Consider the following 27,952-nt stretch of genomic DNA (forward strand, 5'->3'; position numbering starts at 1 on the left):
TATTCGAAGAAATAATACATTTTTGCTGCATAGTGGCTTTTGATAAATCGATCTTGTAATTCGATTTTATATTCCACGCAACTTCACACGTAATACGAAAACAAGAACTCCTCTCTTATACGTGAAAACAATTCAATTTCATTCGTAATGGATTTCGGTTCTTTTGTTCGTTTTTTTTTCTTTTTTTTAATTTCAGTTAATTTTCACGCGCGCCGAGTCACTCCGGCGAAGGTCCGACTCAATGGCTGACCGAGTCCACCCTCGTGACTCCCCGCCTGAACTGCCGTCGTCCCCGACGACTGAGAAGCCTCCACGGCAGCTGCGATCGCCAACGAAGCCGACGCTCCCGTCACAAGATAAGCCCGTCCCGCCTCCGCTCACCTTCGTCGTCCAGCTCCCCAAGGACCAAATCTACCGCGTCCCGCCGCCGGAGAACGCCAAGCTCTTCGAGCGCTACACCCGCCGGGGCAAGCGCCGCGGGAGCCCCTGCTGCTGCATCTTCCTCGCCATCGTGGCCCTCGTCCTCCTCGTCGGCGCCGCCGCCGGCCTCTTCTACCTCATCCTGAGGCCAGAGCCACCGAAATACGCCATCGAGGGCGTGGCGATCAGCGGCATCGACCTGAACGCAACCTCCGCGATGTCCCCGGAGATCGGTCTCACCATCCGGGCAGTGAACCCTAACAACAAGATCGGGGTTTATTACGTGGGCGGAAGCTCCGTCAACATGTACTACAATGACGTTAGGTTGGCCGGCGGCACCGTGCCGGCGATGTACCAGTCGCCGAACAGCTACACGATGCTTAACGTGACGCTAGCGGGGAGCGACGTCGTCTTGACGAGCGATTCGCGCCGGGATTTGACGGCGGGGCAGAGCCAGGGAAGCGTGCCGTTGAGGTTGAAGGTGAAGGCGCCGGTGAAGTTCAAGGTCGGCGCCGTCAAGACGTGGAAGATCACCGTTAAGCTGTCGTGCGACGTGACGGTGGACAAGTTGACGGCGTCAGCGAAGGTTGTGCATGAGGATTGCGATTATAGAGTGAATATATTTTAATGAGAGACATAGAAAAACGGGTTAAATATTTGGTAGGCCGTAGAAGTTTGTTGAAGACTGAGTCGGTATATAAAGTTCGGTAAAAAATAATATTAAAAAAAAGGTATTTACTTTATTTATCGGGTGCGTAGGATGAAATTTATGTATACTGAGTTACATCATCGTGTGAAAATAAACGCGTCATTTAGCCAATTGTTTCATTGATATGTCTAGAGACCATGCAACGTATTTTATTTGGCCCGAGACCATATATTATACCGGAAATTGAAAGAGGGTCGTCGACTAATCGTTGAAAATGGAGCATCTATTGCGTCGTAATTTTGGAAATTTGTTTGTTGGAAGATTTCCTTGTTACGAAATTAAATCTTGTCGAGACAATTAATCTAATTGACGAGTTCAGGGACTTACACGGTTTTGATTGTGTTGATACCAAACCCCACACCTCTATTTTGAAAAAAGTTGCCATTGAACTTAGGGCAATGACATTGTGTTGTGTCCGGAGGAAACTATAAGGTTAAGTTGATCGGCAGATGGCAAGCTGCTGCACGGTTTCTAATGGAAAGCATCTGTCTCTCCGTGCGCCGATGCGACTGAAAGTCGACCATCATATCATATCGCCGCAAGCGATCCCACGGGCACTTTGACGATCCTTGTGTGATTCAACAAGAATTGTTGGGATTGGGACACGGAAATAGGACGATTTTTACGTTCCGACATGCGACTTTGATCGCCCCAGAGGAGAAGGGTTAAGCCAAACATCAGACCATCAAATTGTTTCCCCCTCGTGTGTGTGTTAGACCGAGACAAACTGTGCAATTGATGGGAAATTCTAAGTTGACCTGGTTTGATTAGATTAGGAGCAACTCAGACAGAACATCCGACATCATACGGAGTTGTTATGTCGCAAACGACGATGTGCAGTAGCTTTCAGAATCAGTTGGACATCGAGTTCGGAAAGTGGGAATGATTCAACTGAGGTAGGAATGAACTAAAACCGAGGAAAAATCTTGCTTGCATAACTCACCAAGCGACCTTGAAGTAACGACCTGCTCTTTGTTTTGATAGATTCAAAGGGCGAATTTTCGTGAGAGCAGCCTGCTTCACAATGTCGACACTGCCAAGGAAAATAGCAGCTGCAGGTGATTGCGTATGCCGTGAATGAAACAAAGAAGAAGAAGGGACAAGAAAACTTTCTTTAGGCTGTGATGCTTGCTTACCCAAATCTACGCGACGAGGCGAGAACGACCTCGAGAGCTACGTAAAGCTGATTGAAAAGAAAGCCCTGCTTTTTCCAAACAGAGAGCTATTGATCAGCGTGAGACCCTTTTTCGCGCTGTGAATCGATCGATCTTAAACAGACTCGAATATGAAATCCATGACGGGTGCAAGATTTTTCAAAGTCTCTATTTCTTAAAATGGGGTAAATGCAAGTATCCCAAGCAAATTCTGCCATTCTTGGCCAGCCGAAAGAGATCGTGCCCGTTTCAGGAAACGGCCTCCATAGATTTCTCTAGATATAGACTGCTCAAAGAAGAACTGATTCAAGACGCAAGAGCTGTGTGCATGTACACACTGACAGGCACACATGACATATATAATGCAGAAGAAAACAAACACCGACGCATTGTAACCCTTAATTATTGATCAATATTGTACAGAACCGTTCCAGTACAGTGCAACTAGATGCGCTTATATAAGCGACCATTCCTTCACTGGCTAGTGTACCTCTCTACCCCTACATAATCCATACCTACTTCCACAAGCAACTTGGAACTGATATGTACACCCACTTTGGAAAACATGCACATTGACCAAATTCATCTTTGTGCCAAATCATCACAAATGCTCGAGAAAGCTAAAGAATGAAGACTAATATATGGTTTTCTTCATCTCTGATATGGTTCCTCTTCTAGTAAATGTAAAACCCTACTCATTATCCTAAACTGTCTAAAAGATTTTCGGAATGAAATTTTACAATTTCTGAACCTATATACAAAGAATCTGTACCTGAACCTGAACCTGTCATTGGGACTTCAAGTGCTCATAGTTGACTTTTGCATCCCGGATGGCCTTCTCCAGTTCTGCGTACTTTTTCACGGACGACTCTGCATAATTATCCAACTGACAGAGAACGTCCATCAATCTTGATTGGAAACGATCAAAGTGTGAAGTCCATTCCTCCGGAGCTTCGTTGCTCAATAGTTTATCAAGAGCCGGGTCGCACGCATTGTCAGCATTTGAGGATGATGGATGCAGCCATTTTCCAATCTTTTTCTGGCTTTTTTCTTCGCGTGGTAAAAAGCTAGAAACCTCAGCTGCTAAACCCCTGATGGAATCTGTAACTTCCTTGGTATGCAAGGAATCAAGCATCTCCAACCAGACACCGCATGTTACATATATTGGGGGGCCCAAGTCCCTTATTGATGGGGGTTGTGCCCTTCTCTTTCGTTTTGAAGTCTTTTGATGAATTGAGACGCATTTATAAAGCCAGTTGTTTATTGCATGCACGTAGAATTTCTGGGCAGCAATCCACTTCATAAAACTCGAAGAGAGAGAGCCCAGCTCATTTTGGAGATAGACCGTCTTCTGCCACTGTATGGTAATCTTGGCGTTGCAGTTGTTGTATGCCACTGAGATTATGGCAAACTGAAGTCTGTGGCACTCGAACATTAATTCCCACATCCTATTTAACCTGCAAGATAAGGTCCAGAAAAGATATTGAGAAATAGATCCCAAACAGTACGAGCTGAATGCACGGTCTCATGACCAGAAAACTCAGATCTGAATCATTGGTGGGGAGGAAAAAGAATAATAGCAGGAATGAGGGTTGTGGACAGCTTGAGATCAATCTTTTTGAAGGGAGACGGTGTTCCCAAGTTCTTGTGCAAACATGTATCCACGCCCCAAAATTTTGTGACATGCAACCAAGCGACGAGAGAAAAACCAGCAGTCATAAATGGCAAGTAGGCAGAGATGACAAGTTATACCCTTCAATCAACTCTTCGAGTTGTGGTTGCAGCTCTTTGTCCCTTAATTCCTCAATGCTCTTTGAAATCGAATCAATCCTCTGAATCGCAACTCTGATTCTTGAGTGCAAATCTTTGATTTCCGCACGGGTCTTATCAATTCTAGATCTTTGTGCGTCCTTTGATTCAAGTTCTGTTAGAAGTTTGCACATCAAGTCATACTTCCTCCTAATTATCCCGCTCGCCTGACATATTTGGGCAGAAAAAAAAAAGAGTTTACATGTTCGCTCACAATTCGAGGATTGGTCAACGTGTATCATAGCACGTTGTGCATCTTCTTTTCATTTCATCGACATGATAAATTAAAGCCTTTTCGTGCCACTAGCCTCTAACACATCAGATTACTGTCATAGTCGTATTACATCAATTGCACTTCAAAACAATCACCAGTTAATCCCGTAAAAGTTCAACAATACCTTGACTTCATCATAAAGCTTTCTCTCCCATGCATATAGGCGATCCAGTGTAGAAGCATGACTGCCCGAAATCATGCAAAAATCAGAGAGATTATCACCGAGCTCCTCTATTTCATCCTTTGGATTCAGCCTCGGAGGATTCCAAGAAGAAAGGGAACGAGGAGAAGCAGTTCTGTTCCAAGTTAAATACTTTACCGCAGTTTGAGCAGACTCTAAATGACACAAGCAAACATTAGCTAAGAAGTTTGATGTGAAAGTAAAGCAATGAACACATCAGTTTTACACATATTATTGACGAAAAATCTTGCTGCTCTTTCTTGCAAGCTAAAGCATTTCCTTACTCCTCACATACAAGACGATGCCATGAAGAAAAATAATTCACATGCACACATGCTGCATGAGACTTCAGAGAGTTTCATGTAAGATTTGACAGAACTGAACCCAAGTATTTTCAGCAGTGCGTGCTTATTTATCTTTCGTGTAGCTTAGAAAAACACATACAGGGAAAACCACAGCAACTTTAAGCACTTCAGAAAACTTTCGAGCATTTAAAACACTAGAAATTTCGATTCACCCCTAATGTCTGGGGAACTTACAGAGACAACATCAGAAGACAGAGTTTTGCCTTTCATAGTAGTTGTACCAAATTTGAGCATTTTTCATGAATTTGAGAATGTGTCCGTTACATATAGGCACTGTAAGCTAATCTACCAGACATAGGAACTGAATCTGGATATTACAGAAGGAAAGGAAAGATAAAAATATGTGGCCCTCCGCACTTTTGACAGGGACGGATATTTAAGTTTCTAAAAAAAAGAAGTGTCTTTTTGTATAACACAAGCAATGTAAGTTGAGTAACGCAATTTTCTTGACGGTTGTTTCTGAACAGATGATTTGATGGACAAGCCACAACAATCAATATAAGTGAGAGACACAATCCGAATGAGGTTATCCTAAAGTACTATAAAACAAGCATGAAGGAAACATTATGATCACAATGAAGTTATCAACTAGATGGCCACATTTTTCAGAATCAACAAAGATACAACGAATTGATCACATGCACAAGTCTGCAACTCAGTCACACAGATGCCGGGGCTCACCTTGAACTTGCTGATAGTCTTCCCCACAAGAGAAACAAGCTCGAAGATACTTTAGCACAATTGGTACACCTGCCACGTTACTTCTCTGGTTAAAACCCTTGGAAATTGAATGAACAATGGTAGAAAGGACTGATCCAAAAGTATAATGCATAGAAGCTAAACAAGAACTCAAGCATAGAATTCTTCAAATGCTTAATGAAGTTTTATGATTTAAGGAATTTAGACCAATCAGCTTGTAACTAAACTGCACAAACTTCTCATACATAACTTTCGGAATACTTAATGAATCAGTCACGCTAAATAAATATCCAGCAAATAGGGTGTACCAGCACTTCGTAGCAATAAATGCATTCTCAAACCTAGATGTGAAAGCGGCAATGGACAATAAAGACACAATCTTTGATACAAAAAATTCGGGCAGAGAGAGTGAGAGAGAGAGAGGACCTTTCTCCTCTTTCCTTGGGTATGCTAGTTGAATGTTCAGTTTGTTAGCTTCTAGCATCCGTGGAACTTCTTTTCCGAACTCTGAAGCTTTTAGGAAAAGACATTCAATATCTTTGATGCTTGAAATGAAATCCTTTGGATGAAACTTAGCTCCACTAGAATCTTCTTCGAAAGATATTTCCTCTGCTTCAGCTTCCAGATCAGCCACAGGAGATGTCTTCCTCAAGGGTGATAAATCAGGGGAGTAGCCCTTTTCTTCTTTCAAGGAATTCATTCCCGAAGCTCTTGTCGGTGATAAACTAGGCTTACCCTCATCATTCACCCTGTTAGAATTCTCGGATCTGCCAACTGGAGTATCAACGGAACCCACGCTGAACTCATCTTCAGAATCCAGAGATCCTTCAGCGCTAGAAAAAGAATCCTTCTCCTCATCATATTCTGGTTCAGAAACTTCCTTTTCATCCATGAGTTTTCTTACATTATCAGAATTCTCAGATCCTTGCCTCACTCCCTTCCCTTCAAGGAATGAAAACTGATGGTCGATTGGATGGGAGTGACCAAAGTAATCCCACAACGGAGTTCCAGGAGGGACAGCAGGATTCTTCAATGGTGAGGTTTCTGGTTTTTTTGAGGAATGTGGAACATTTTCTGGAGTACAAGATGAAGTCACCGTCTGGGTAGCAGGCGGAGCAAGCGTTTCTTCAATTCTTGTAGAAGAGGAAGCAGGCGATGCAGATGGAGAAAGAGCTCCCTTACCATGGGAACGGTGTGACCCTGGGGGAGGCGAAAATGAAAATTCGAAAATGGACTTCTCAGTTAATGCAGGTGGCCTGGGTGTTGCACTAGTTGAGGTATACAAGGGAGACTCCTTTGGAGCTTCTGTTTCAAAGAACTTTGCGAGAGCTGTCCCTACGTTCCTTAATGACTGCACATATGTGACATGTGCATACACAAGGGAGCCCCAACCATCAACGGCTTGCCTAACGAACTTTTTCCTCTCCCGACAAAGCTGCAGGGCTTTATCTTCTTCCACTTTAGAGCTGGTAAGTCCCATTTTCCACGGCATTCTGCAGCTTCTTTCTAGTGAATTATACGGAAACCCTGAAATTATTCGTTCCAATTTATCAGATAAATCCAAAGTACAAGGAACATCAACTTTAGATCTTGTGAACACCATCAACTGACCTAAAAGTACAGTCATAAAAATAGATAAAAGTGTGGTGGTTAAAGGGTGCTATACTCCTCATTCGGCCAAAATACTAGACTAAGCATATTTGTTTTATATGTCGAAGTATTTGACAGGGATGGAGATTTGAGAATGGATTCTCTCGATACAATTTCATATAGCAGCCAACTGGCAACTCAAGATCTTAGATTGTTTAATAGTGGTCCCAGATAAACCTTTTCACTGACATATACACATATCTCCAGATATGATTAGCTAACAGAACAGCAGATCATCACAAAGAATCGGCATTGTAAAAGACGAGGTTCCGCTTATTTGCTTCTCCAAAATGGTAACGGACAGAAAGAACATCGAAATCGATCGAGATTGCACAAAATTACATGTTTAGTCCATGAGCTCTTCAACGAGTAGGACCAGGCAGCAGGGGAACATAGGTTCTCTGAAAATCGCAATACAATATAAACAGAAGAAATCAAGAACAAACACACAAAGAAAGCAATCAATGCTCGGCTTTCATGTCTGATTTCAAGATATATTTACCTCCATACATACATGCTGGCACTACAAGCAATGAAAAAGAAAATCTGAAGAGAGAGAATTTGCTGATAAGCAATATCCAACAGTTACGAAGTTCTTCTAACAGGGAGGAAACCAAAAGAAATGGTTTTCAAAGCTGATAATCTTTGTTTCCTCCGAACCAACGTCCTCACCTTCACGTGTTTACTTTGCCACTTAGAAATTGTAGCGATCAGTTCAAGCCGTTATGCTCGAACAGAAACGAGGTCAACCCGTCATCATCAAAAACCAAGTGAAAGACGCCGAAATTAGTTTTCGACGATTCCCATTTCTCGCGTTTCCTCGAACTCTAAACAGGGGACACTCCATCAAATCAAATTGACCCGGGAACGAAAAGTCCGACAGTATCGGAAAACAAGCCGAGAGGATTCCAGAAGCATCCGGAGCCAAGGTGGGATCGAATTCAAAACTCCGAGCTCTTCCCAAAGAAGGGAAAGAAAAAAAGAAAGGAACTCTGCGACTTATCAGAGCACAAGAGACTAGCTGGAGCACAAGGAAGCTGCCGGGTATTCAGTAAGAACCTAGCGAAATTCACAACACCAATCGAAGAGCCCCCGATCCTACGGACGAGGACGATCAATCCGGAAAAGCGCATGAGACCGAGCCGAGAAGATGGAAACAGAACAACGCGGTTCGGGCAAACAGAGACGCGCGCTCCAAACAATCACAACAACAACAAGCAACAAGCAACAGCAACAGCCGTGATAATACAGGAAACCGCACGAAAGCATACGATCACAGCACGCGCGTAGGTGGAAGCAGAAGGGTCGATCGAAACAGAAGCTTAAACGTCACCTGCAAGTCGTCGACCGGCGACGGACGCACCGGAGGAGGAGGAGGAGAAGAAGGCGCGCGGTGGAGCGTTGGCTTTGATCAGCTCGCGAACAGAGAGAGAGAGAGAGAGAGACGTGTTCGGGGTTGACGAAGAAAAAGAGAAGGAAGGGAAGAAGGAGGAGAAGGGGAGTTGTGTTGAAGAAACACACGAAGTGTCGTTATCGGAGGGAGTTTCCATGCAAGTGAGTGCGCCTATCTGGAAAAAAAAGTTGGCCAAAAAGTCCTCCACCCCCCTGTTTATTACCACCACTCTGTTTTCCCTAGCAGCAGTTAGTGTGTAGACTCGCGGATTCGCGTGTCCCTGGAAAGAGTGCGCCTTGCCTTCCATTGCTTAGCCGCCAAGTTTTAGGGCGAAAATCGTACGGGAAAATATGGAATTATTTATACCTAACAAGGCCGAATCTCTACCCTAAATAAATCGAATTTAGAGAAAAACAGTTTCTGACACTGCAATTAGCGCCGAAAAATTCGCAAGGGCTAAATGGTACGGTCTCGGGCATAAGTTCGCGAGACTAGGGAAACTATACAATGTAAAAAGCGAAGTTATGAGGTGTCAAAAACACATATTCTTTCGAAAACAGCCGGCGTTGTCACTGAGAGTTTTGTCCAATTCGGATGGTAACTTTTGCTCGTGGAGGCAAAGCCTACGAAATAGGTGTTACACATAAGACTCTGCATCGAGAGCATCCGATTCACAAGTCCGATTCGCAGGAGCAATTTCGAGCCGTAGATATCTCAGTGACGGAGCAGTCTTTCAACCATCATCACACCAGCCGGGAAGATGTTTCTCATCCTCAGCGTCACTTTATTCCGCATCTTGCGAATAGAATAATGCTTGGCTTCCTACTGGAAGCCTCTAGTGACATTATTAAAGCAAGGTCATGGATGACGAGTGCCTTTCATCGTATCAATTATTCGTCAGCTTGGGGTTCCCAAAGAGATACGATGTGCTTATTCTCGAAACACCTGAGGACCTATCCAGAACAGGAGGCATTGAGACACAGCAGGGCATAAATTGACATGCACTCATCCCACGGGCTTCCTCGCAAATTTCATCGTCTACACCTGGGACTGAAGATAAAATCCAAGAGTTTCTTGTGTCTGTGATGGACCCGAGCTTACTCCGGACATGCAAAAAGAAAAAGATGATAATGCGCACTGCATTTTGCCCAATTGAATGAAATGATATAACTCGATCACAGTCCTGACTAGCTACTTGTTGCAGCATAAATACCGAAGTTTGCACCAACCGGAAGGGCAACCAAGCAAAAATGCGCGGCATCCAAAAAGCACCACATAAACTAGGAAAATCTAGCACCAGAAATCTCAAAGCTAATTACAGTATGCTAGCCCTTCTGCCGCTCTACAAAGGGAATGATTCGCTATAAACGGATAACATCATCATCTCAGGCGGGCAGAGCTTCGAGTTGTCCTTCTAAATTCAGAACTATGAGGGGCACCTTGACTTGAAGCTGGTAATAGAGTGTCAGCATTTGTAGCTGCCCTGCTTCGAAGCTTCATTCTCTTTGGACGCGGGACTGGTTGGCTTTGGATTTGCACATCTTGTGCATCCTCTTCCTCTATTTCTTCTGCTTTGGGCAGTACCCATCTCCACTGTCGACCACAACTAGGACAAACTCGCTCAACCTGCAAGATATGATTTAATTCAGCACTGAAAATTATCTGAACCATATAGTGGTATGACGAGGAACCCATCAAGACATACCTTCTTCTGGGAAAATCGCTTATTCAGGCAATATTGATGGATTCGAACGTTACAATCATCATTAGGGCACAATTCCGCCTGTCAGACAGAGATAGAAATCAGATCCTTTAGTAATGTGTTGCAATGTCTTTTGTTTTCAGTAGAAGCATAAATACTTGATGTGCATGTGGCCCGAACTCCCATGTCTGTGATGAGTCGGATAGTTCAGTAAAATAATGCCAATGGTTATTATTGTTAACCTAGTGTACTGCTATGGAACTTCAAAGTGCTTGGCACTTCACAGGTTCGCATTTCACAGTTCAATGCACCATATGTAAACATAAACTTTCCATGCATGTTCCAACACAAACTGCAATAGGTGATGACGGCAAAAGAACTCATTGGCGAGTCACTGCTTTCCCCAAAGCAACAAAGTTGCCAATCACATTAATACAGAAGATCTGGACATGTCAAAACAAACACGAAACATATAAGCATTGTTGACCAACATCATCAAGAAAGAGAAGGAGGAAACCTTGACAGCAGCTTCGTTACATACTTCACATGAAGGGATACCATTACTGCGGAACCAACTTCTGAGGTCAAGGAAAGATCGAACGCCAAGTCCTATCTTACCATCTGGGTACAAACAAAGCCACTTGTCCCGCACAAGTTGCTCAACGGTTTTTTCTTTCTGGGATATAGAAAAATTCCTAAATGCAGCAGGGACACTAAGAGAATTGTCCTGGGACTGCGACACAGCTCCATTCAGCATCTGCAGATAAAACAGAGGCCCTCAGCATGAAATGATGAGACTATCCAGAAGTTTCAAAAATTATCAAATCTTGGATATGCAAAAATTCATTGAGAACTTGGATAGTTTCGCTATTCACTCGTATCTATGCTCTTTAATGGTTGAGAGTGAAATAAACATGTATCAAACATAAAGCAGGACTGAAACCGAGCTTTACTTTTCTCACCAGAACTTCATTGGCAATCCATAAATTATATCTTGACCAGTTTATCAATGCAAAAGTTGTGACGAAATTATCGAAAATTATTATTTTGCAAAACCATGCAAAAAACTGTCATAAGAATGCATGACATACTCTTCTCTTAACAATGGCGGCACAACAATTCATATTAGTCAGTATGTATGCAGAGGCAGAAACTTCAACCTGATTTTCCAGCCGTATATTTAGAGCATCAATATCTGATATGCAGCCTTGAGCAGTTGTGTCTTGCACTATTGCTTCTATCTGAAAACAGTGATTACCAGAAAAAAGCCGAACATCATTGAACATAAGAATCACGTCACGTTAGCATAAGAAAAGTAAACAACATTATGTTTCCCTTTGATAGAAGTGGGCAGCAATTTGAATCATAATAAAGACATGTTCAAACGGCATCCTGGATTAGACAGGCAATGCCACAGAAACACGGATATCCATCTTCTAGACAAGATTACACTATTTTACCACAGGCTCTAACTTATCTCACCATTTCTCCGAGTAAACACCCCATTCATCCGCTACTAATCAGTAATCACCCCGTTCTATAATCCTCAGCAAGTTAATTCTTTTCCGCTGCCAGCTCATCTAAGATGCTCATAATTTATAAAATTGAATCAGATTGTCAGCTTTATGCTTTCGGTGATGAACACCGTCTCTCTCGTTTTCCAATTTTTCCCTTAAACACAATTGAAGTCAGCAATGAGGTTGAAAAGAAATATACGACTATTAGAAGGTACTAAAACGGACAAGAAAACTAGTCTGTCCAAACAATGAGCGGGCACATCCCAACCGGAATATACAGGATCGTTAAAACTAACTGAAAGGGAGCGGACACGTACAATGCACTTGTAGAAAGCGATCTGCGGAACTGAGTATTTGGTCCCGAGCTGCGACTGATCGTCGGCAACGTTATTGACAAATCCATAGAACACCTGGCCGTCGTTTTGGTCCCTGCATCCGCGCAGCTCGCACTGAACGTGCGAGAGCTCCTTATTAATCTTCAGGAGATAATCGTTGAACAGCTGCTGGTGATTCGCTGCACAAAAAAAGAAAGAAAAAAAGGCATCATCAGGACGATCGGAGAACTTCCAATCCATCTCTTCCGAAATTCCAATTTCAGCCACGCCCGCCGTTCCTGACGGCGCTCCGACCAAGGGCTCGACAGAGAACGAAGACAGACACGCGGCACAGAGCCGCCGGAGCCGGAGTTACCTGCGTTCTTGCCGGTGACGCCATGGAAGACGGCGTGGAAGTCCTTCTCGCGGAGAGGGCCGCGCGAGATCAGGGCCTGGACGAGGACCTTGTGCCCGTCGGTTAGCTCCGGCATTGTCTCGGGCGAGGGATCGGGGATGAAACCCTAGGGTCGAGATTTCTTCAGGGCTTCGGGAAGCGAAAATTGCCGGGATCAGAGCATCGACGAGAAGCCGGAACCCTAACGATGGTTGGAATTCAAAGAGAGAGAGAGAGAGAGAGAGAGAGAGAGAGAGAGAGAGATTTTCTCGAGATTGGATGATGGTGGCGAGGACGAAGAGGGGGGTTGTGGCGGGAATGACTTGTATGGGGGTGTTTTTGGGTACGCGAAAGGAGTTTTGTTTTTTTTTTTTTTTTTGCTTTTTAAGTGGTGAAAATCGTGTTTGGTAATTTTCATTATTTGCTTTTTAAGTGGTGAAAATCGTGTTTGGTAATTTTCATTACCTATGAGGAAAAAATCAAGAAAAAACCCGTAAATCATATTTTCTACGTGTTAAGTGAAAACATTGGATTGATACATTTTATATATCGTTCCAAAATTGCATTTAATAATATAAGAAGGAAAAAAAAAAAACTATTAAATCGTATCCACAACTTAAGCCTCAGCTTGGGTTAGGGCTAGGGTTGGGGTTGGGTGAAAGAATCGATAATCGCCGGGACCATCTAGAACCGGATCGAACCGGCCCAGATCAGTGGTTCCCATAAGGACCAGTTCAGTATCCACTTCTAATAATTGGAATCTATGATTATCAATTTAATTTCCGAGTCCAAGTTAGAACCACCCTCCCTGATCGCCCACGTCAAAATAGTTTTTGACCAGCTCACTCTCTATCTCTATCATGGTCTCTCACTCTTTATGTAAAACTCACTCTTTTTCCTTTTCAAACGCGTGCACACGCTCCCTCCCATTCCCTGATCATGGTTTCCTCCCTCCATCTCTCTCTCTCTCTCTCTCTCTCTCTAGACGCGTGTTCGTGTCCCTCCCCTATCGCTTCCCCCTGAGCTAGCGCTATCAGGTTTATCGTCGCGCTTCCTACCATTGCTTGTCTCCGTTTTATTGGGGGACCTGAATTCAAGAAAGTTTTCGATTTGTTTCCGTGGCGGACAGAGTAAGGGATCAACCCGAAAGAGTCAACGAGAGATCTTCTAGTGCGGGATTCGTGTCCTTCAATCAACCCAAGTATCAATAGAGCGAGGCACGAGATAGTAGAACTGGGCAATCCGCGAGCTTCAACTGACATCTTTAGAAAGATTAGCAAAATAACTGATTTCATGGACCCACCCGATCCAGTTCCCGGGTGTATTCATGGAACCATTCAACAGTTCCCGGTTCTTATTTTGTGGAACCATTCCTTAGTAGGCGGTTCCCACTTCAGAGGTACGAACCGCCCACCCTGAAACTGATCACCCCTAACTCCGCGTAGTCCATCTTGCTTATTTTCTTTGCTAAAAAATAACTACCATTTTTTTAGCATATACGTGGTTGTTCGTGCCGTTCACAAATGTAGCAGCGCTCGATCTAATATACAACCGGAAGGGACAATGACACAAATAATTATTGAGCTTTGGCCTAATGTGCAATTTAGTTCTTGAACTTTTAATTTGTTCAGTATAGTCTCTGAACTTTAGTCCAATATGCAATGTCGTCCTTAAACTTCTAACTTGTTCAGTTTGGTCTTTTAAGTTTTGATGCATATTTAATCTAGTCCCTAGATGATATGAAAATTAGGAGTAAGCATGGTTACAGGGTAGAACCTAAAACTTGGGAACCGGACAGATGGGAACTTGACAATTTCAGGTTCTACGGTATGCAGGATAAGTTTCATGTTCCAAAAATTGAAGAACTTGTTTCGACAGATAGGTTCCGGGTTTAAGGTAGGTAGAACCTGGAACCTAAAAATAAGTTTTTGGGTTTTTCTTGATTTATGTCTTCGCGAAATCCTGCTGTTTTCCATGGCGTCTGACAATGAATGTATAATCTAGAACCACTAGTCTGAGTTTCCATTTTATGATCGAAACTTTTACTTTGTTAATATTTCATATTTTTCGTGTGTCTAAATATAAATTGTGATCAGTGGATTGTAGTAGCAAATGGTAGTCATTAAAGGTGATAGTTCACTGCAATCGTTCAATTAATAATATAAGTGGAACCTAGGTAGACCCTTGAGGAACCTGATCCCACGGGTAGATTTCACATGAAACCTGTACGAAGTCTGAAACCGCTCACCCCTAACGAAAATATTCAATATTGTCCTTGAACTTGAATTAATATAATGATAATACTAGACTATATGAGGATAATATCAAATATTTCGTATAGTCCTAACTTGAACACGTACTAAAAATTTAAGGACCACATTGAACAAATTAAAAACTCAGACTCGACATTGCATATTGGGCTAAAATTTATATTAAGCTAAAGTTTAGAGATTATTTGTGTAACTATCCCTAATTGTCCCACTTTTTGGAGCTTTAACTATCATCCCGAACAGCGTAAAATTACATAATCAGCACGCATATCTTAGAACTTCCTATTTCTATATAACTTTCCCATGTTATGTTATACTTAACAATTTTCTTGTCCCGGTAATCATCACATTTCAAATGCGCGCGTGCAGAGCTCGTGCCCCAAGCAGCAAGCACCGATATTGGCAAAAATGAAACTATCGAATATCGTCTACATAATACGTTAAAGCACTCAGTTGACCCCTACCCCTTTGCAAAATAAGAAGAGATCAATTAACAATTGAATTCTATCTACAATCCAATTGCACAACTCATACATTAACTAGCAGCAACTTCGCAGAGCATCAGCAATCGCATAGTCTACAATGAGCTTGTGTTACGGAAAAGAGAGAAGCAGCAACCGAGGAGCAGATTTTACCTTATTCTTCATCTGATTAGTACCGAGGTTTCAATTTTCCTCTTGGCTAAAAGCATAAGATATCAAGAAAATCGAAAAAATATATTGAAAAGAAAACACGAAGAAATGTAGGCAAAGAGGCGCAAGAACAAACTCCCCCCATCGGAGGCAGTTTATCAAGGTCAAGCTTGAACTAGACAGGCAGCTTTGCCAATGTGGAAGTGATTGAACAAAGTCTGATTGATGCCTCAGCAAATTGAAAGGTGAAGATTCAGCCATTAAAGACATTCCCGCGATGTAGATGCATGGAAGACCAAAACAACCTGCCGGCCTTACCAAAAGTTCCACACATATCTACAACATCTTTCACTCGTTGAGAATCAGAAGTCTGTTCAGGACAACTCTAGCTTAAATTCATTGCCGACAGATGTTCTCTCTTTGATTATATGAGAAGAAGAGCAATTTAGAAACACAAGCACGAGGTTCAACTCTTTATAGTATTGGAAAAAAGAATTCTGATAACAATACCAAATAAAACAACTAAAATGGGTTACAGAGTAGCTGCATCTCAGTCACTTGATAATTAAGGTTTTTCCTGTCAACAGCATAGTGCTTTTTTCACGAGGCACCCCCTTCCCGGCCCAAACCCATAAATCTAGGAACGCTAGACCAAAATCTCATGGCATCAGGATGTCGACTGCCTAAGAGTCACCAGGCATGCTCTTAATGATATCCGAATCGCCTGAAAACAATAGATATTAAGACATACATAAGTTTTTAGTAGAAGTGCAAGTAGGCGCTGTCGAACCATTAGCATCAAAAAGTTAACTAGAGAACAGTGGCAGCCCATCTCCATACCTGGGTCAATGATGCTGAGGCAGCATACCCTGAAATATTTTCCACAAGCTGTGCCCAAGTCTACATTGTCTGGTACATGAAAATGGAGACAGTTTTCAATTTTGAATCCTTTCATGGTTTCTAAGAAAAACTGAGTTCAAATGATAGCCTTCAATTCACGAATCAATCATAATTCCCAGCTCAATAAATGCCCCACCAACAAATCTAAATGTAAAGAACACTTTCTGTTTACCTTAACCAACTTATGTAAGTTCATCATCTCAAAATCCTAAATATGATCGACAGCATCAGGTCTAGTGGTTTTCTTCCAAGAATGCTATTTCTAGGAGAAGTCGCTATGTCTAGCATAAAGAAATATATTGTTTTGCCCCAACCAAAGTTGCCAAAATCCATTAACAGGGAAATTGCTCAGCCGTTAATATGGATTCGACTAGAAGAACAAATGGAATTGATTGCATGATTAATGATCAAATGGAAATATATGCATCTAAACATGCAATAAGGCAGCTATAGCATCAAACCAAATGATTAAAGCCCAAAGACTAGCTTGATCTTGTTTGACTGGACGTAATCCCCAAAAGGGAGAAAAGGAAACAGCTTAGAACATTCCAATACTTGATAAGGGGAACAAAATGGCAGACCAATCTACATTCCAATAAGCTTTCTCACACAGGCCCAGGTACAGGCTAACTTAAGCTAGCATGCCAATCCAATCGGAGAAAAAGTGAACAGCAGAGATCATCCAACAAACAGCAGATCCTCCGGGGTCGACGAACTTACTCCCATTGTAGTGGTGAACTCCAACCTTCGCCAACATCGCGTAATACTCGATCTCGGACTTGCGAAGAGGAGGGCAGTTGTTCGCAATGATGACCAGCTTACCTGGTAAAAATTCGACAGCAAGAATTGAATCAATTCGATATCAAACAAGTTCGATGACGCTAAAGCGGGAGCATTAGCCCGTCCCAGTTCACATCTAAGCCGAGATCGAACCATATCGCTTCTCTACCGCAATGCTACTGACAGAACAACTAGCGACGAGAGAAAATCGGGCAAAAGAGAACGCACCTTTGGAGTTCCTCAGGGTCTTGAGGACCGTCTTGTACCCCAGGGTGTACTTCCCGCTCTTCATGACGAGCGCGAGCCTGTTGTTGATGCTCTCATGCGTCTTCTTCTGCAAGGCGAAAATGGGCAAAAACGTCGATTCCATCAAAACTTCGTCATACGTCTAAAAGAAAACGAGAAGAACGAAGGGCGAACACGACGAGGAATGGTTCGGGGAGAGAGAGAGATTACGGTCTTCTTCGAGGCCACCATTGTTGCTCCTTCCTTGCTGGTCGCTGCCTGAAGCTGTGCAGAGACGGAGGGAGCGGCGAAGGGAGAGAGACGACAGCAAAACCCTAGAGGACGACGGAGAGGAGATCATTTTATACGGAGAAGTGATGGGCTTGGGGTTTTGGGCCGGGCCGTGCTTCGAGTGGGCTATATAAAAGTTTGTTTGCAATTAAGGGGCTTGAGTTTGTGGCGATTCCCAAATCCGGCCCTCGATCGAGCTGAAATTTGCAGTTTCCTTCCGGTTTTTTCTAATTTGGTCCCTCGAAGGCCCTATAGATGGTCACCCATTTTGGTGACTTCCTCAATTAGGTTGCTCCACCTTTCATTTCGATCACTCATTGATGCACTTTAATCGAAACCGGGTCGATCGCTTGGCGAACACTAACGTGGTGCTCGCCGTCAGTTACCGAACTCGCTCACTGTCTTCCGTAAACTACCTCCGGTATGGATGAATTTCTAATGAATCCTTTCCGAGGAAGAGATTCTATTTTTTCTTATCAATGGATTGGTCATCATATGTTTTTTTTCATGGAAATGCGATTTCTTTCTTCTTTTGAATGTAGTGTTACGTACTGAATTGATTTCAAAATCGCGTTTGAGCTAACTTGATTATTGGTTCTCGTGTGCCAAATCACCTAGAGAAGAAGATAGACTGTACAAGCCAATGCCCTTTGACCTAGAGGTGAGCAAGACGGATGGACAGAATCGGGAATCGCCTGGAAAAAAAACCCTAGCTGTTACTTTTGCCGGTTTGGTTTGGTTCCTAAGAGTGCTAGTCCAATTCCCAGTTCCAAGAGGGAATTGGACTGACCAAACCGGATCAACTGTACATGTGTATTTTCAAATTTTTTTAATTTCTTCAAAAAAATTAAGTAAATTAAAGTGAAACCCTAAGTGAGCTTTAGTCCTCCTCCCCTGAAACTTTTCAAAAGTTACATCGTCTTCGGTAGTAACACAAACAAATTTAACTCGTCTAGGAGCTATTCTCCACTAGAATAATTACTACAAAATCACAAAACTTTTGGATTGATTTCAAATAGGGAAAAAGGTATGTATCTAGTCGCAATAAACAGGAAGAACTTAATGTGAACACAAATTGTAACAGCTATTATAAATTATGTCCAATAAATGACCGGCTTCGTTGGACCGAAAACCGATCACCTCTATTTTGACAAAAAAGGAAATTGAAATTTCAACTTTTATCGCTTCTAAAGATCTCAAATGGTGACTATCTAAATTCATGACAAACCGTCCATATTTTTTGCACCTAAATCAAGATAAAAAGGTGATCCGTTTGGTTGAATCAAGAAAAGGACTCGAGACAAGCTCGTCGCCCGGTTAAAATAAGCAAACCAACTAATCATTGCATTCAGATCATGTAAGCAACTATATGCTAGTCGGCTCTCACATTTGTGTACAAATGGCAACACGGCTAAGTCGCTCGCGTTCAAATCCCTCTTCAAGAAAATTGCTGGATAGTTACAGGATGAGAGGTTGAACTCGACTCGAAACTCGACTTTTTTTTTTTTTTAACTAATCAAATTCGAAACTCTCCACCTAAAGCTAAGATCTTTCATATTCCCAAGGATCGTTCGCCAAGCTGTCTGTTTTTGGACAATCAAATCCTCGGATTGAGTCGCACATGTTAACAAAATCTCTCTCAATCGAAGACACTTCCTTATGAAGAGGTAATTAAAGGGAGAGAGAGAAAGGAGCGTGTCCGAGCGCGAGGCTACGCTCAAGCAAACATTGCCGAGAGACCAATCGAACCCAAAAGCGCCCCCAAAAACCGAACCGTGTCTCCGCACATCGTCTCCCACATCTCTCTCTGTCTCTCTCTGACACACGAACGCTCCCATCAATCCTCATCCGCTGCTTCTTCTTCTTCTTCTTCTAGGGCTTTCCACACAAACCAAAGCCCCGATCCATCATCATCCATGGCCGACGTCATGAACCCGCCGGTCGAATCCCTCGACGGCCCTCCCGAGGCCAAGGAGAAATCCTCCGACGATCCCGCCGAGTCCCCGTCGCCTCCCCCGCCGCCGCCGCCGCCGCCCCCGCCGCCCCCGCTCTCGCATCTGCAGCCACAGCCACAGCCGCAGCCGCAGCCGCAGCCGCAGCAGCAGCAGCAGCCTCCTCCTCCTCCTCCTCCTGCTGCCAGGAAGCGCGACAGGGATTCGCGCGAGAGGGAGCTGGACCGGCCCCCGAATCGCCGCGGCGGAGGCGATTACTACGATCGGAACCAGTCGTCCCCTCCCCCGCCTCCGCTCAGGGAGCGGGACAGGGGGTACAAGCGGAGAGGGAGCCCGAGCCCGCCTCCGCCTTACAGGGAGCGGAGGCGGTCCCCGTTGCCGCCGTACAAGCGGTCGAGGAGAGAGGACGGCGGCTATGAGGGTCGGAGGGGGAGCCCTAGAGGTGGATTTGGACCCGGTGATAGAAGGTGCGTGCGTTCGTGCTTGTTTCGTTACGTACACTGGAACGATTAGGAGTGATTTCTCAGTGTCTGTTTTTGAATAGCTATTTCGCCACTTGAACGAGATATGAAGTCTCTGGGATGCTAGACCCTCAATTGATTGGTTTGGTTCTTTCGCGGAGAAAGGTTTGATTTTTGGGGTCATCACGGTTTGAGGAACTGTGTTTAAGGAGGAAATCGTCCTAGAGATATTGAGACCGGTATACAAAATTGCTGTGCAAATTTTTACTGTTTCATACTTATCAGGTCTCTGAATACGGTCCACTCACTCAAATCTCACTCGCATTTGCCACATCAGATTGTAAATCATTTTTGCATACACGTTGTGGTATCCTAGCATTGCTCGTCTCTACACATTGGAAATGTAGTGGAGTACAAATAAGACGCGAAAGGAATATTTGCTCCAGGCCTCTCTGCTTTTATCTCTTTGTTCTCTTCTATTTTTGGGGAGGATTCGGGTGAGGGAACCATGAAAATATATGGCGATGGCGGACTCATTTATGTCTAGATGCGTTGTGTGTTATCAATTTCGTCCTTTTGTGGTATCAGCTTTTAGTACCAAAGAGGCATATCAGTGCAAACCTGGTGATTTTGTGTTCAAGAATCTGTACATTATTGGCATTGAAAGAGTTCTTTCATTTTATCGAGAGAGAGAGAGAGAGAGAGAGAGAGAGAGAGAGAGAGAGAGAGAGAGAGAGAGCTGAACATAGGAAGAACCTGTTAATTTTCTTGTCACGAAACAATATAACCTGCACAATAGGCTAGTCTCCCCTAACCGGTAGTATACTAGGAATTATGTTGGTACAGACATTTTCACTGAAGTGCATGTCCTGGTCCATCACTTACATCTATTCTCTCCATTCATCAGTCATGTTCATTCCTTTTGGATTGGTCAGTGCGATCAAGTATGTTATTTCTATAGTGAGTCTGTTTATTCTCTTGAATCTGACATGTTATAGGTTTGGCTATGATTATGGATATGATCGTGAGATGGGGGGCAGGTATGGTGATGAGAGGCTTCATGGTAGGTACATGGGTCGAGTTGGAGGCTACCTGGGCGGTCCACTTGGTAAGTCTTAGCTAATTAAATTTATTGGTTTCCTCTATCTGCATTATTTACGAGAAGAAGATTCTTTTGGTGATGCATCTGTAAATTTGGTTAGTGGTTTGCATTGTACAGTTTCTCGTGTTTAATTTCTTGAACATTTTATGGAAATGGCTAAGCTTCATATGATAAAGATGGATCTTTCCTTTTAGCTTCTGTTGAATTTGTCTACCTTATATGTTGAGTATGTCAGGCTTTCTTGATTTTTGCAGACTGGGAAACTGGCCGTGGTGGCTACGGTGATGCCTCTGTTACAGGAACTGCCCCAAGGTAGCTTGTTATCTTGTTAAGCGATCGTTTGAATTGAAATTTGGTTCTTACATGTCATCTTGTTGGATTCAACTAGATTCTCTAGGCTATTCAATTAAGTTTTACTTTCTCTCTAAGGAAGAGAGCCCGATGATCCCCATTATATGTATTCATATTTGTTCAATCAAGGAATAATATAGGACAAGGAGCTGGATCATTACATATAAGAATGCAAACATTTCTCTATCTTACTTGAATGCTAGATTTGAAGCATTTTGTGCATTGAGAGTCAAATTTACTGATAGATGTTCAAAGGATAGATGCAGTGTACCTCTCAAAGCCTAATACAAATATAAACACTAGAAATGGTTCGATTCATCTGAAGCAGAAGTTTGATGTATGTTCCCTGATTTCATGCAGAGAAGGAATGATGTCGTACAAGCAATTCATTCAGGAACTTGAAGATGATATATTACCGGCAGAGGCTGAGCGAAGGTATGTAATATGAAGTACTTTCACTGCTCAAGGTTTACCCTTTTCTGAGCTTATTACATCTAATGGGAAGGGTCAAGTGATGTGATCCCCATCTGTCGACTTTGTAGATATCAGGAATACAAGTCAGAGTACATTTCTACTCAGAAACGAGCGTATTTCGATGCTCATAAAGATGAAGAATGGTATATCTTGTACTTTACTTTGACAATGTTCCTTTTTGGGGGCATTCACCACTTTAATTGAACAAGCCACTGATTACAGGTTGAAAGACAAATATCATCCAACAAACTTAGTTGCGGTCATAGAAAGGTATGCTCTGGTGAAGTCTTATACTGTATGTGTATCTATGTGCTTCTTGACACTGTTCATGTTCAAGTTCAAGTTCAAGGCAGGTGTATGAGATGCTGATACCTGGCCTCCACTGGCATACTGTAAATATCATGTTACCATTTATCTACGTCCTTTTCACTTCATACTTCAGAGCGTCTACAATGCAAGATACAAACTGAAAAAAATCTAATGATGCCAAATTTGAAGAATTATTGGACAATTTATACAAATGTATACGCTCTGTACAACTTGAGAATTAGAGATAGATAGGATGAAGAAGTCGAGAACTCATCAACATATTTTGGCAGCTTGGGAATTAGACATAGCTATGACGAAAGCTTCAAGTAAATACAGAAGAAATAAACATGGTTATTAGAGAACTTTCAAAATTTAATAATGTCTCCCTCTGCTATTTTGAACTTGTAAGTGGTAATATATAGCAAAAAATCAAGAAATTAAACGTTATGCATTCCTCAATAAGAATTTTCCAGAATGCAAATTTTGGAATGGCATTTCAAGAAATTGGACAAATTTTAACAGGAAATTGGAGTTGCAATGGTTGCAATGGTGTAGAGAAACAAAAGAAAAATAAGGTCTGAAAGGCCTTTGAAAAAGCTGATGGTTTTTAAAATGTGATTTGGCATGTCCGAATCAACTTAGAAAAAGCAAGATGAATTAGGATCCACCAAAAATTATATCCATCTTATAAAGATAAAGCTAAATACTTCTCGGAGTGTCCCATTTACAGGCAATGGAGGTGGAAAAGGAGACTTAATATATGGAGAATGAGATCATGCATTTTGAAGAAAAACGACATAAATAAAATTGATTAGAAATTGTTTTCTATCTTAAGGAAGAGCCTAAATATGTATGGAAAGAAAAATCTCAGAGCTAAAGAAGATGCTGCCTTTCTTACTTCAGCTTGACATAAGGCTGAAATGAGGAGGTTTTAGACTACCTGAGAAATATATTCTGTTACTCACCTTGAATACATACCTATGTGATGCACATCTACATTAGCTTTAGAAGTTTCTCTTCAAATAGTAAATCTGAAGGCAATGGTAAGAAGCACTAGTTCATCTCTTTTCTTTAATTTATATTTGAGGGCAGTATCAAGAAAGTTGAACCTTTCAGAAGTTGGAACAGTGATGGCCAAAAAAAAAAAAAGAGAAAGAATTTCTGGAATTCTCTGCGTAGAAGTGGCTTGCCAAGATGGCCCAATTTTTGAAGACTGGACTGTGATGGAAGTATTTAGAGAAGTGATTTCGTTGACTCGTATCAATCGTGTTGACTTTTCAGTCAATAACTCTTCAGCTGGCACTCCGCCACCGGATCTTTTCCTTATTAAGCTTGCCTGTTTTGAGAATACAGAATCTCGCCTTGAAAACAATGATGCGTACTTGGAAAAGATCTGAAGAGTTGTTGATTGAAAAGTTGACATTGGATTGATTATATCCTCAGCAGAAGACCATCGGATGAAGATAAAGGCCATGTATGGGAGGGAAGTAAATGGGGAGGGGATGAAAACTTTTAAATTCCCCATTCCGTACAAAAATTTTGACAATTTACTTCATTTTCCTGAGCGACTGCCTATTTCCCCCCTCCCCCTCCTTTCCAAACGAAGCCAGAGAGATACCTGTCGCCAAAATTGACAAAAAATAATTTAATTGTAAATCATTTAGGACAAGTGGATGTTGGTCCAGTTGAGAAGAGCTAAAATATGAGAGAAAATGAGCTTACACATCACAGTATATATTGGCTAAATTGGCTGAAACACAGAAAGGAAATTGCGGAATTTTTTTTATTCCTCCTTCCCTTTTCTTGTTATTAGTTTTGACCTTTGTTTTATCAATACACTTAATGTTCCCCTCTTTGTATATATTTGATTGTGATTCGCATAGAAATAATATGTTGTCGGACGAATTTCAAACAAATCCAGAGCAAAAGTATGGGTTTAAAAACTAGTTGGTGTTGGATTAATGAGTTGTTTATCTGAGAGGTTATGGTCTGTCTCATCCTTGATCAGCCATTTATAGGGATAATGTGTTGCCAATGACTCATCAGGTAGCCATTTATTTGACATTATTTTTCGTATTCTGCTTTCAGGAGGAATGAACTTGCACGTCGGGTTGCAAAGGACTTTTTGCTTGATTTGCAGAGTGGGACATTGGACTTGTAAAATCTCACTTCTTCATTTTTTCATTCCTGAAATTTTGCCTTTTAGTTCCTTGGCGATATTGGACAATGACTGGTGTGCTATTATGCAGAGGTCCTGGCACTAATGCCTCTTCCACAAGTAAATCAGGTCAGGCAAGTGATGCAAACTCTGACGATGAACCGGATACAAGCGGTAAAAGACGACGACCTGGAAGAGGACAAACTAAAGAGGCTGATCTGTCAGCTGCTCCTAAGGCTCATCCCGTCAGTTCTGAGCCCAGAAGAGTGCAAGTTGATGTTGAACAAGCGCAGGCTCTTGTGCGCAAACTTGACTCTGAAAAAGGTATTGAGGAAAACATCTTAGGTGGAGCTGACAATGATAAAATAAACAGAGAGAAATCTCATGGCGGTTCTAGTGGCCCAGTTATTATAATACGAGGTTTAACCTCTGTCAAGGGGCTGGAAGGCATAGATTTGCTGGATACTCTTCTTACTTATCTTTGGCGTATTCATGGCTTGGATTACTATGGGATGACCGAGACAAGCGAGGCTAAGGGTCTCCGTCATGTTAGAGCAGAAGGAAAGGGTTCTGAATTGGGAAATAATGGAGCTGATTGGGAAAATAAGCTTGACTCACGCTGGCAAGAGAGGTTAAGGGGCCAAGATCCATTGGAAGTGATGACTGCTAAAGAGAAGATAGATGCAGCTGCTGTTGAAGTTTTAGATCCTTATGTCCGGAAGATAAGGGATGAAAAGTATGGGTGGAAATATGGGTGTGGAGCCAAGGGATGCACGAAACTTTTTCATGCTGCTGAATTTGTGCATAAGCACCTTAAACTCAAACATCCTGAGCTTGTGATGGAGCTCACATCGAAACTTCGTGAAGAGCTCTATTTCCAGAACTACATGAAGTAAGTGTAGTTAGATAATGAGGGGGTTTTACTTTATTTTGTGTTTCCGTAATATTATTGACAACCACATTATGGTTTGCACTCTGCAGTGATACCGATGCCCCTGGTGGAACTCCTGTCATGCAGCAAAACCTTATGGTAGGATTAAACCAGCTATTGGAAGGCTCCATATTAGTTTTATATATGATTGTTTCTCCCTTTCTCACACATATCGAATAGATGCATGTAGAACTGCATATGGGTAGATGTACAATTAATGCTGAAGTATTTCTGTAGTTATCATTATAAGCTTTTTTTCATGTTATTCTAAATATATACTAGCTGGCGGTGTAAAGTGATTTTCCAAGCAAGGAAATAAGGGAGCAGGAAATGAGAATTTGTGGTTTAGGGATTTGAAGGAGCTCCTGTAGAGTGACGTAATGAGAAAAATTGGACAAATTAGGTCCTTAATTTTTCCTTTGGAGATCGGCAATAGGGTGCTTGGGTTGCACTCTGACTCAATTTCTATACATTAAAGAACCCTAACTTCCACCTTAATTGTTTTTTTTTTTCATTTTTCTTTTAAAAATATGGAATCTAGGAGGCATGTTTATAGTTCTTAGCGATAGGACAAATATAGATGATGGGCCAACTTAGGCTCCTCTTGTTTGAAGGAAACTTGTTTGGTAATGGAGAGGGCTGGCAAGAACACGAGGCACATCAAAAACACCTCTTAATTGAAACTAATTCAAGACATCTGATGAAGATACGTGAAGATCGAGATTTAATTGTCTTTTCAAGTGACTATTTTTTTATTAAGGAAAAGAAGTCATTCACATGTAAAATGCTTATAGCATTTAGAAAAGAAGCATCTTTTGGGTCGAATATGAGACGTGCACAATGAAGAATGGATGTATTGATATATCTGTGCCATTTTGCCATTTTTGCTTGCTAATAGCTAAGCAAATTGGATGAGCATGTCAATGTTTGCTTGCAGTCATTGCTTTGGTATGAGTTACTTTGGGTAATATTTAAAAGATCAATGATTGTTGAGTAGGCTGCATCTAAAACATATTCGTGGATTCAAGAATTATCTATCCATTGGACATTGATAATTGGGAAACTTGGTCAGAGCAAAATGCTAACTGCACTTTTATGAATAGTTATTGACGTCATTTGCAATTGCTGTTGCCATTGCTATTGCCATAAACTGCTGAATTTTCATTGTGCAGAGAGACAGGCCACAGAGACGCAGGCTGGGTTTAGAAAATCGATTGAGAGATGATCGTGGCATTCGTAGAGAGCGTGACAACCGAGCCAATGGTGGTGAGAGATTTGATAGATCTGAAAATCCACAGTCAGCTGATAAAGATGGTGCGGATGGAGGGGATGGAGATGACCCCATGTATGATTCTTTTGGTGGACAAGGCATTCATGTTGCTCCTTTTGCCTCGGATATTCCTCCTCCACCAGTATTGATGCCTGTTCCTGGTGCTGGGTAGGTTGATCTTTCTGGGATTGATGCCTTGGTCTGTTGTGAAACTATGCTGTTTTAAAGCTTTTTTTTTTGGTCTCTATATCTCATAATTTCTATGTGACTGTAATTGCAGTCCTTTGGGGCCTTTTGTTCCCGCCCCTCCTGAAGTTGCAATGCAGATGTTCCGAGAGCAGGGTGCGCCTCCTCCTTTTGAAGGCGCGGGGAGAAATGGTCGACCTGGGCCGCAGTTAAGTGGTCCTGCCCCAATTATTGCATCTTTTCCAGGCTTTCGGCAGGATCCTCGACGGCTAAGAAGGTAATTTAGATGTCCACAGACATAATATTCTGTCATGTTCTTATTTAGTTCATCATGATGCTTAATGCAACTTGTTTGCTGTTGAGCTTATTGTTTCAGTTGTTCATTGGTCTGGGTATATGATGTCCTGCCTTGTTCGAATTTTGTGGTCAAAATTTGCTGTAAGGCCTGAAAATCTATCCAGCAAATATGTGAGACAATAAATTGCAAGCTTATCTATCGACTTAACGGTGTATCTGTTGAACTAATACGCCACCGGTTTGTAATTCATCACATCAAAATAGTAAAGATAAATCGTATCACACTACTTCATCAAACTTCAAGTCTTGATCCACAAGACGCCTAAATATAGGATATTGATTGACCATTGGTATCTCGAGTGGATAACTGTGCCATGAGATATGTGTGAGACTTCTATGTGCTTGGCCTGACTTATTTTCAATGTGTTTGCAGTTATCAAGACTTAGATGCACCAGAGGACGAAGTGACAGTCATAGACTATAGGAGTTTGTAGGCGACAGCACCGGCAGAGTGGTGAAGTCATAGAACAAGCCGTCTCATTAGGATTCAAGCTTTCTCCGAATGGTTTTCCCGGGTTCGCAATAATCCGATCTCATTATGACAGTCTTGTGTAAAAGGATAAGTGGGCAGGAACATTTTGCTGAATGATTGGATTTCTGCTGCGTTCAATTGCATGTATTCTAGAAATCTGAGATGTTTTTTTTTTTTTAATCGCTGTCCAGCTCCATTTAATTGAAAGAAGAAAAGGTTGATTATGGTTGTGAACTTTAAGGTTGGGAGG

At 42.1% G+C, this 27,952-nt stretch overlaps 5 protein-coding genes across 7 annotated transcripts; 2 read left to right on the top strand and 3 right to left on the bottom strand.

Moving 5' to 3' along the window:
• Window positions 1-212: 212 nt before the first annotated feature.
• LOC115677310 (NDR1/HIN1-like protein 13) lies at window positions 213-1,240 on the top strand. Its single transcript, XM_030600446.2, has one exon. The coding sequence runs from the start codon at window positions 242-244 to the stop codon at window positions 1,046-1,048; it is 807 nt and encodes a 268-aa protein (XP_030456306.1). The 5' UTR covers window positions 213-241; the 3' UTR covers window positions 1,049-1,240.
• Window positions 1,241-2,358: 1,118 nt separating this feature from the next.
• LOC115676251 (protein ALTERED PHOSPHATE STARVATION RESPONSE 1) lies at window positions 2,359-8,826 on the bottom strand. 3 transcript variants are annotated; one of them, XM_056313310.1, is made up of 7 exons: window positions 8,595-8,826; window positions 6,038-7,138; window positions 5,594-5,662; window positions 4,491-4,702; window positions 4,036-4,259; window positions 3,056-3,740; window positions 2,359-2,569 (listed from the first exon to the last, which is right to left on the bottom strand). In XM_056313310.1, exons 1-6 carry the CDS (start codon window positions 8,809-8,811, stop codon window positions 3,071-3,073), a joined length of 2,493 nt encoding a protein of 830 aa, XP_056169285.1. In that variant the 5' UTR covers window positions 8,812-8,826; the 3' UTR covers window positions 2,359-2,569; window positions 3,056-3,070. The 3 variants fall into 3 exon arrangements, with proteins under 3 accessions (XP_056169285.1, XP_030454991.1, XP_056169286.1); XM_030599131.2 differs by lacking the exon at window positions 2,359-2,569 and having other exon boundaries at window positions 2,647-3,740; XM_056313311.1 differs by lacking the exons at window positions 2,359-2,569; window positions 8,595-8,826 and adding an exon at window positions 7,604-7,672 and having other exon boundaries at window positions 2,647-3,740.
• A 970-nt stretch (window positions 8,827-9,796) lies between these two features.
• LOC115678444 (uncharacterized) lies at window positions 9,797-12,851 on the bottom strand. The gene is made up of 6 exons (XM_030601853.2): window positions 12,564-12,851; window positions 12,191-12,387; window positions 11,517-11,597; window positions 10,874-11,113; window positions 10,360-10,437; window positions 9,797-10,280 (listed from the first exon to the last, which is right to left on the bottom strand). The coding sequence occupies exons 1-6, from the start codon at window positions 12,676-12,678 to the stop codon at window positions 10,035-10,037; spliced, it is 957 nt and encodes a 318-aa protein (XP_030457713.1). The 5' UTR covers window positions 12,679-12,851; the 3' UTR covers window positions 9,797-10,034.
• Window positions 12,852-15,927: 3,076 nt separating this feature from the next.
• On the bottom strand, window positions 15,928-17,759 carry LOC115677794 (60S ribosomal protein L30-like). The gene is made up of 5 exons (XM_030601014.2): window positions 17,620-17,759; window positions 17,392-17,497; window positions 17,104-17,205; window positions 16,324-16,392; window positions 15,928-16,207 (listed from the first exon to the last, which is right to left on the bottom strand). Exons 1-5 carry the CDS (start codon window positions 17,638-17,640, stop codon window positions 16,167-16,169), a joined length of 339 nt encoding a protein of 112 aa, XP_030456874.1. The 5' UTR covers window positions 17,641-17,759; the 3' UTR covers window positions 15,928-16,166.
• A 1,641-nt stretch (window positions 17,760-19,400) lies between these two features.
• On the top strand, window positions 19,401-27,942 carry LOC115674232 (serrate RNA effector molecule). The gene is made up of 12 exons (XM_030596579.2): window positions 19,401-20,098; window positions 21,091-21,200; window positions 21,449-21,506; window positions 21,906-21,980; window positions 22,088-22,162; window positions 22,242-22,289; window positions 24,417-24,485; window positions 24,578-25,378; window positions 25,468-25,516; window positions 26,590-26,855; window positions 26,968-27,150; window positions 27,604-27,942. Exons 1-12 carry the CDS (start codon window positions 19,596-19,598, stop codon window positions 27,662-27,664), a joined length of 2,298 nt encoding a protein of 765 aa, XP_030452439.1. The 5' UTR covers window positions 19,401-19,595; the 3' UTR covers window positions 27,665-27,942.
• Window positions 27,943-27,952: the final 10 nt, after the last annotated feature.

The sequence above is a fragment of the Syzygium oleosum genome, unplaced genomic scaffold (assembly GCF_021117445.2).
Source record: "Syzygium oleosum isolate NSW1041296 unplaced genomic scaffold, Sole_v2.1 Sole_v2.07, whole genome shotgun sequence".
Classification (NCBI taxonomy): Eukaryota; Viridiplantae; Streptophyta; class Magnoliopsida; order Myrtales; family Myrtaceae; genus Syzygium; species Syzygium oleosum.

Bases quoted from the DNA above. Each gene is read 5' to 3' on its own strand.
- LOC115677310 (XM_030600446.2), top strand. From the start codon at position 242: ATGGCTGACCGAGTCCACCCTCGTGACTCCCCGCCTGAACTGCCGTCG.
- LOC115676251 (XM_056313310.1), bottom strand. From the start codon at position 8,811: ATGGAAACTCCCTCCGATAACGACACTTCGTGTGTTTCTTCAACACAA. The intron at 7,139-8,594 runs GTGACGTTTAAG...GAATAATTTCAG, and splicing joins CGCCGGTCGACGACTTGCAG to GGTTTCCGTATAATTCACTA. The intron at 4,260-4,490 runs GTATTGTTGAAC...CAAATATGTCAG, and splicing joins AGCTTTATGATGAAGTCAAG to GCGAGCGGGATAATTAGGAG.
- LOC115678444 (XM_030601853.2), bottom strand. From the start codon at position 12,678: ATGCCGGAGCTAACCGACGGGCACAAGGTCCTCGTCCAGGCCCTGATC. The intron at 11,114-11,516 runs GTTGAAGTTTCT...TTTTATCTGCAG, and splicing joins ATATACGGCTGGAAAATCAG to ATGCTGAATGGAGCTGTGTC. The intron at 10,281-10,359 runs GTATGTCTTGAT...CATATCTTGCAG, and splicing joins AGCGATTTTCCCAGAAGAAG to GTTGAGCGAGTTTGTCCTAG.
- LOC115677794 (XM_030601014.2), bottom strand. From the start codon at position 17,640: ATGGTGGCCTCGAAGAAGACC. The intron at 17,498-17,619 runs GTAATCTCTCTC...TTCGCCTTGCAG, and splicing joins TGGTGGCCTCGAAGAAGACC to AAGAAGACGCATGAGAGCAT. The intron at 16,393-17,103 runs GTAAGTTCGTCG...TTCATGTACCAG, and splicing joins AGTTCACCACTACAATGGGA to ACAATGTAGACTTGGGCACA.
- LOC115674232 (XM_030596579.2), top strand. From the start codon at position 19,596: ATGGCCGACGTCATGAACCCGCCGGTCGAATCCCTCGACGGCCCTCCC. The intron at 26,856-26,967 runs GTAGGTTGATCT...CTGTAATTGCAG, and splicing joins ATGCCTGTTCCTGGTGCTGG to TCCTTTGGGGCCTTTTGTTC. The intron at 27,151-27,603 runs GTAATTTAGATG...ATGTGTTTGCAG, and splicing joins GATCCTCGACGGCTAAGAAG to TTATCAAGACTTAGATGCAC.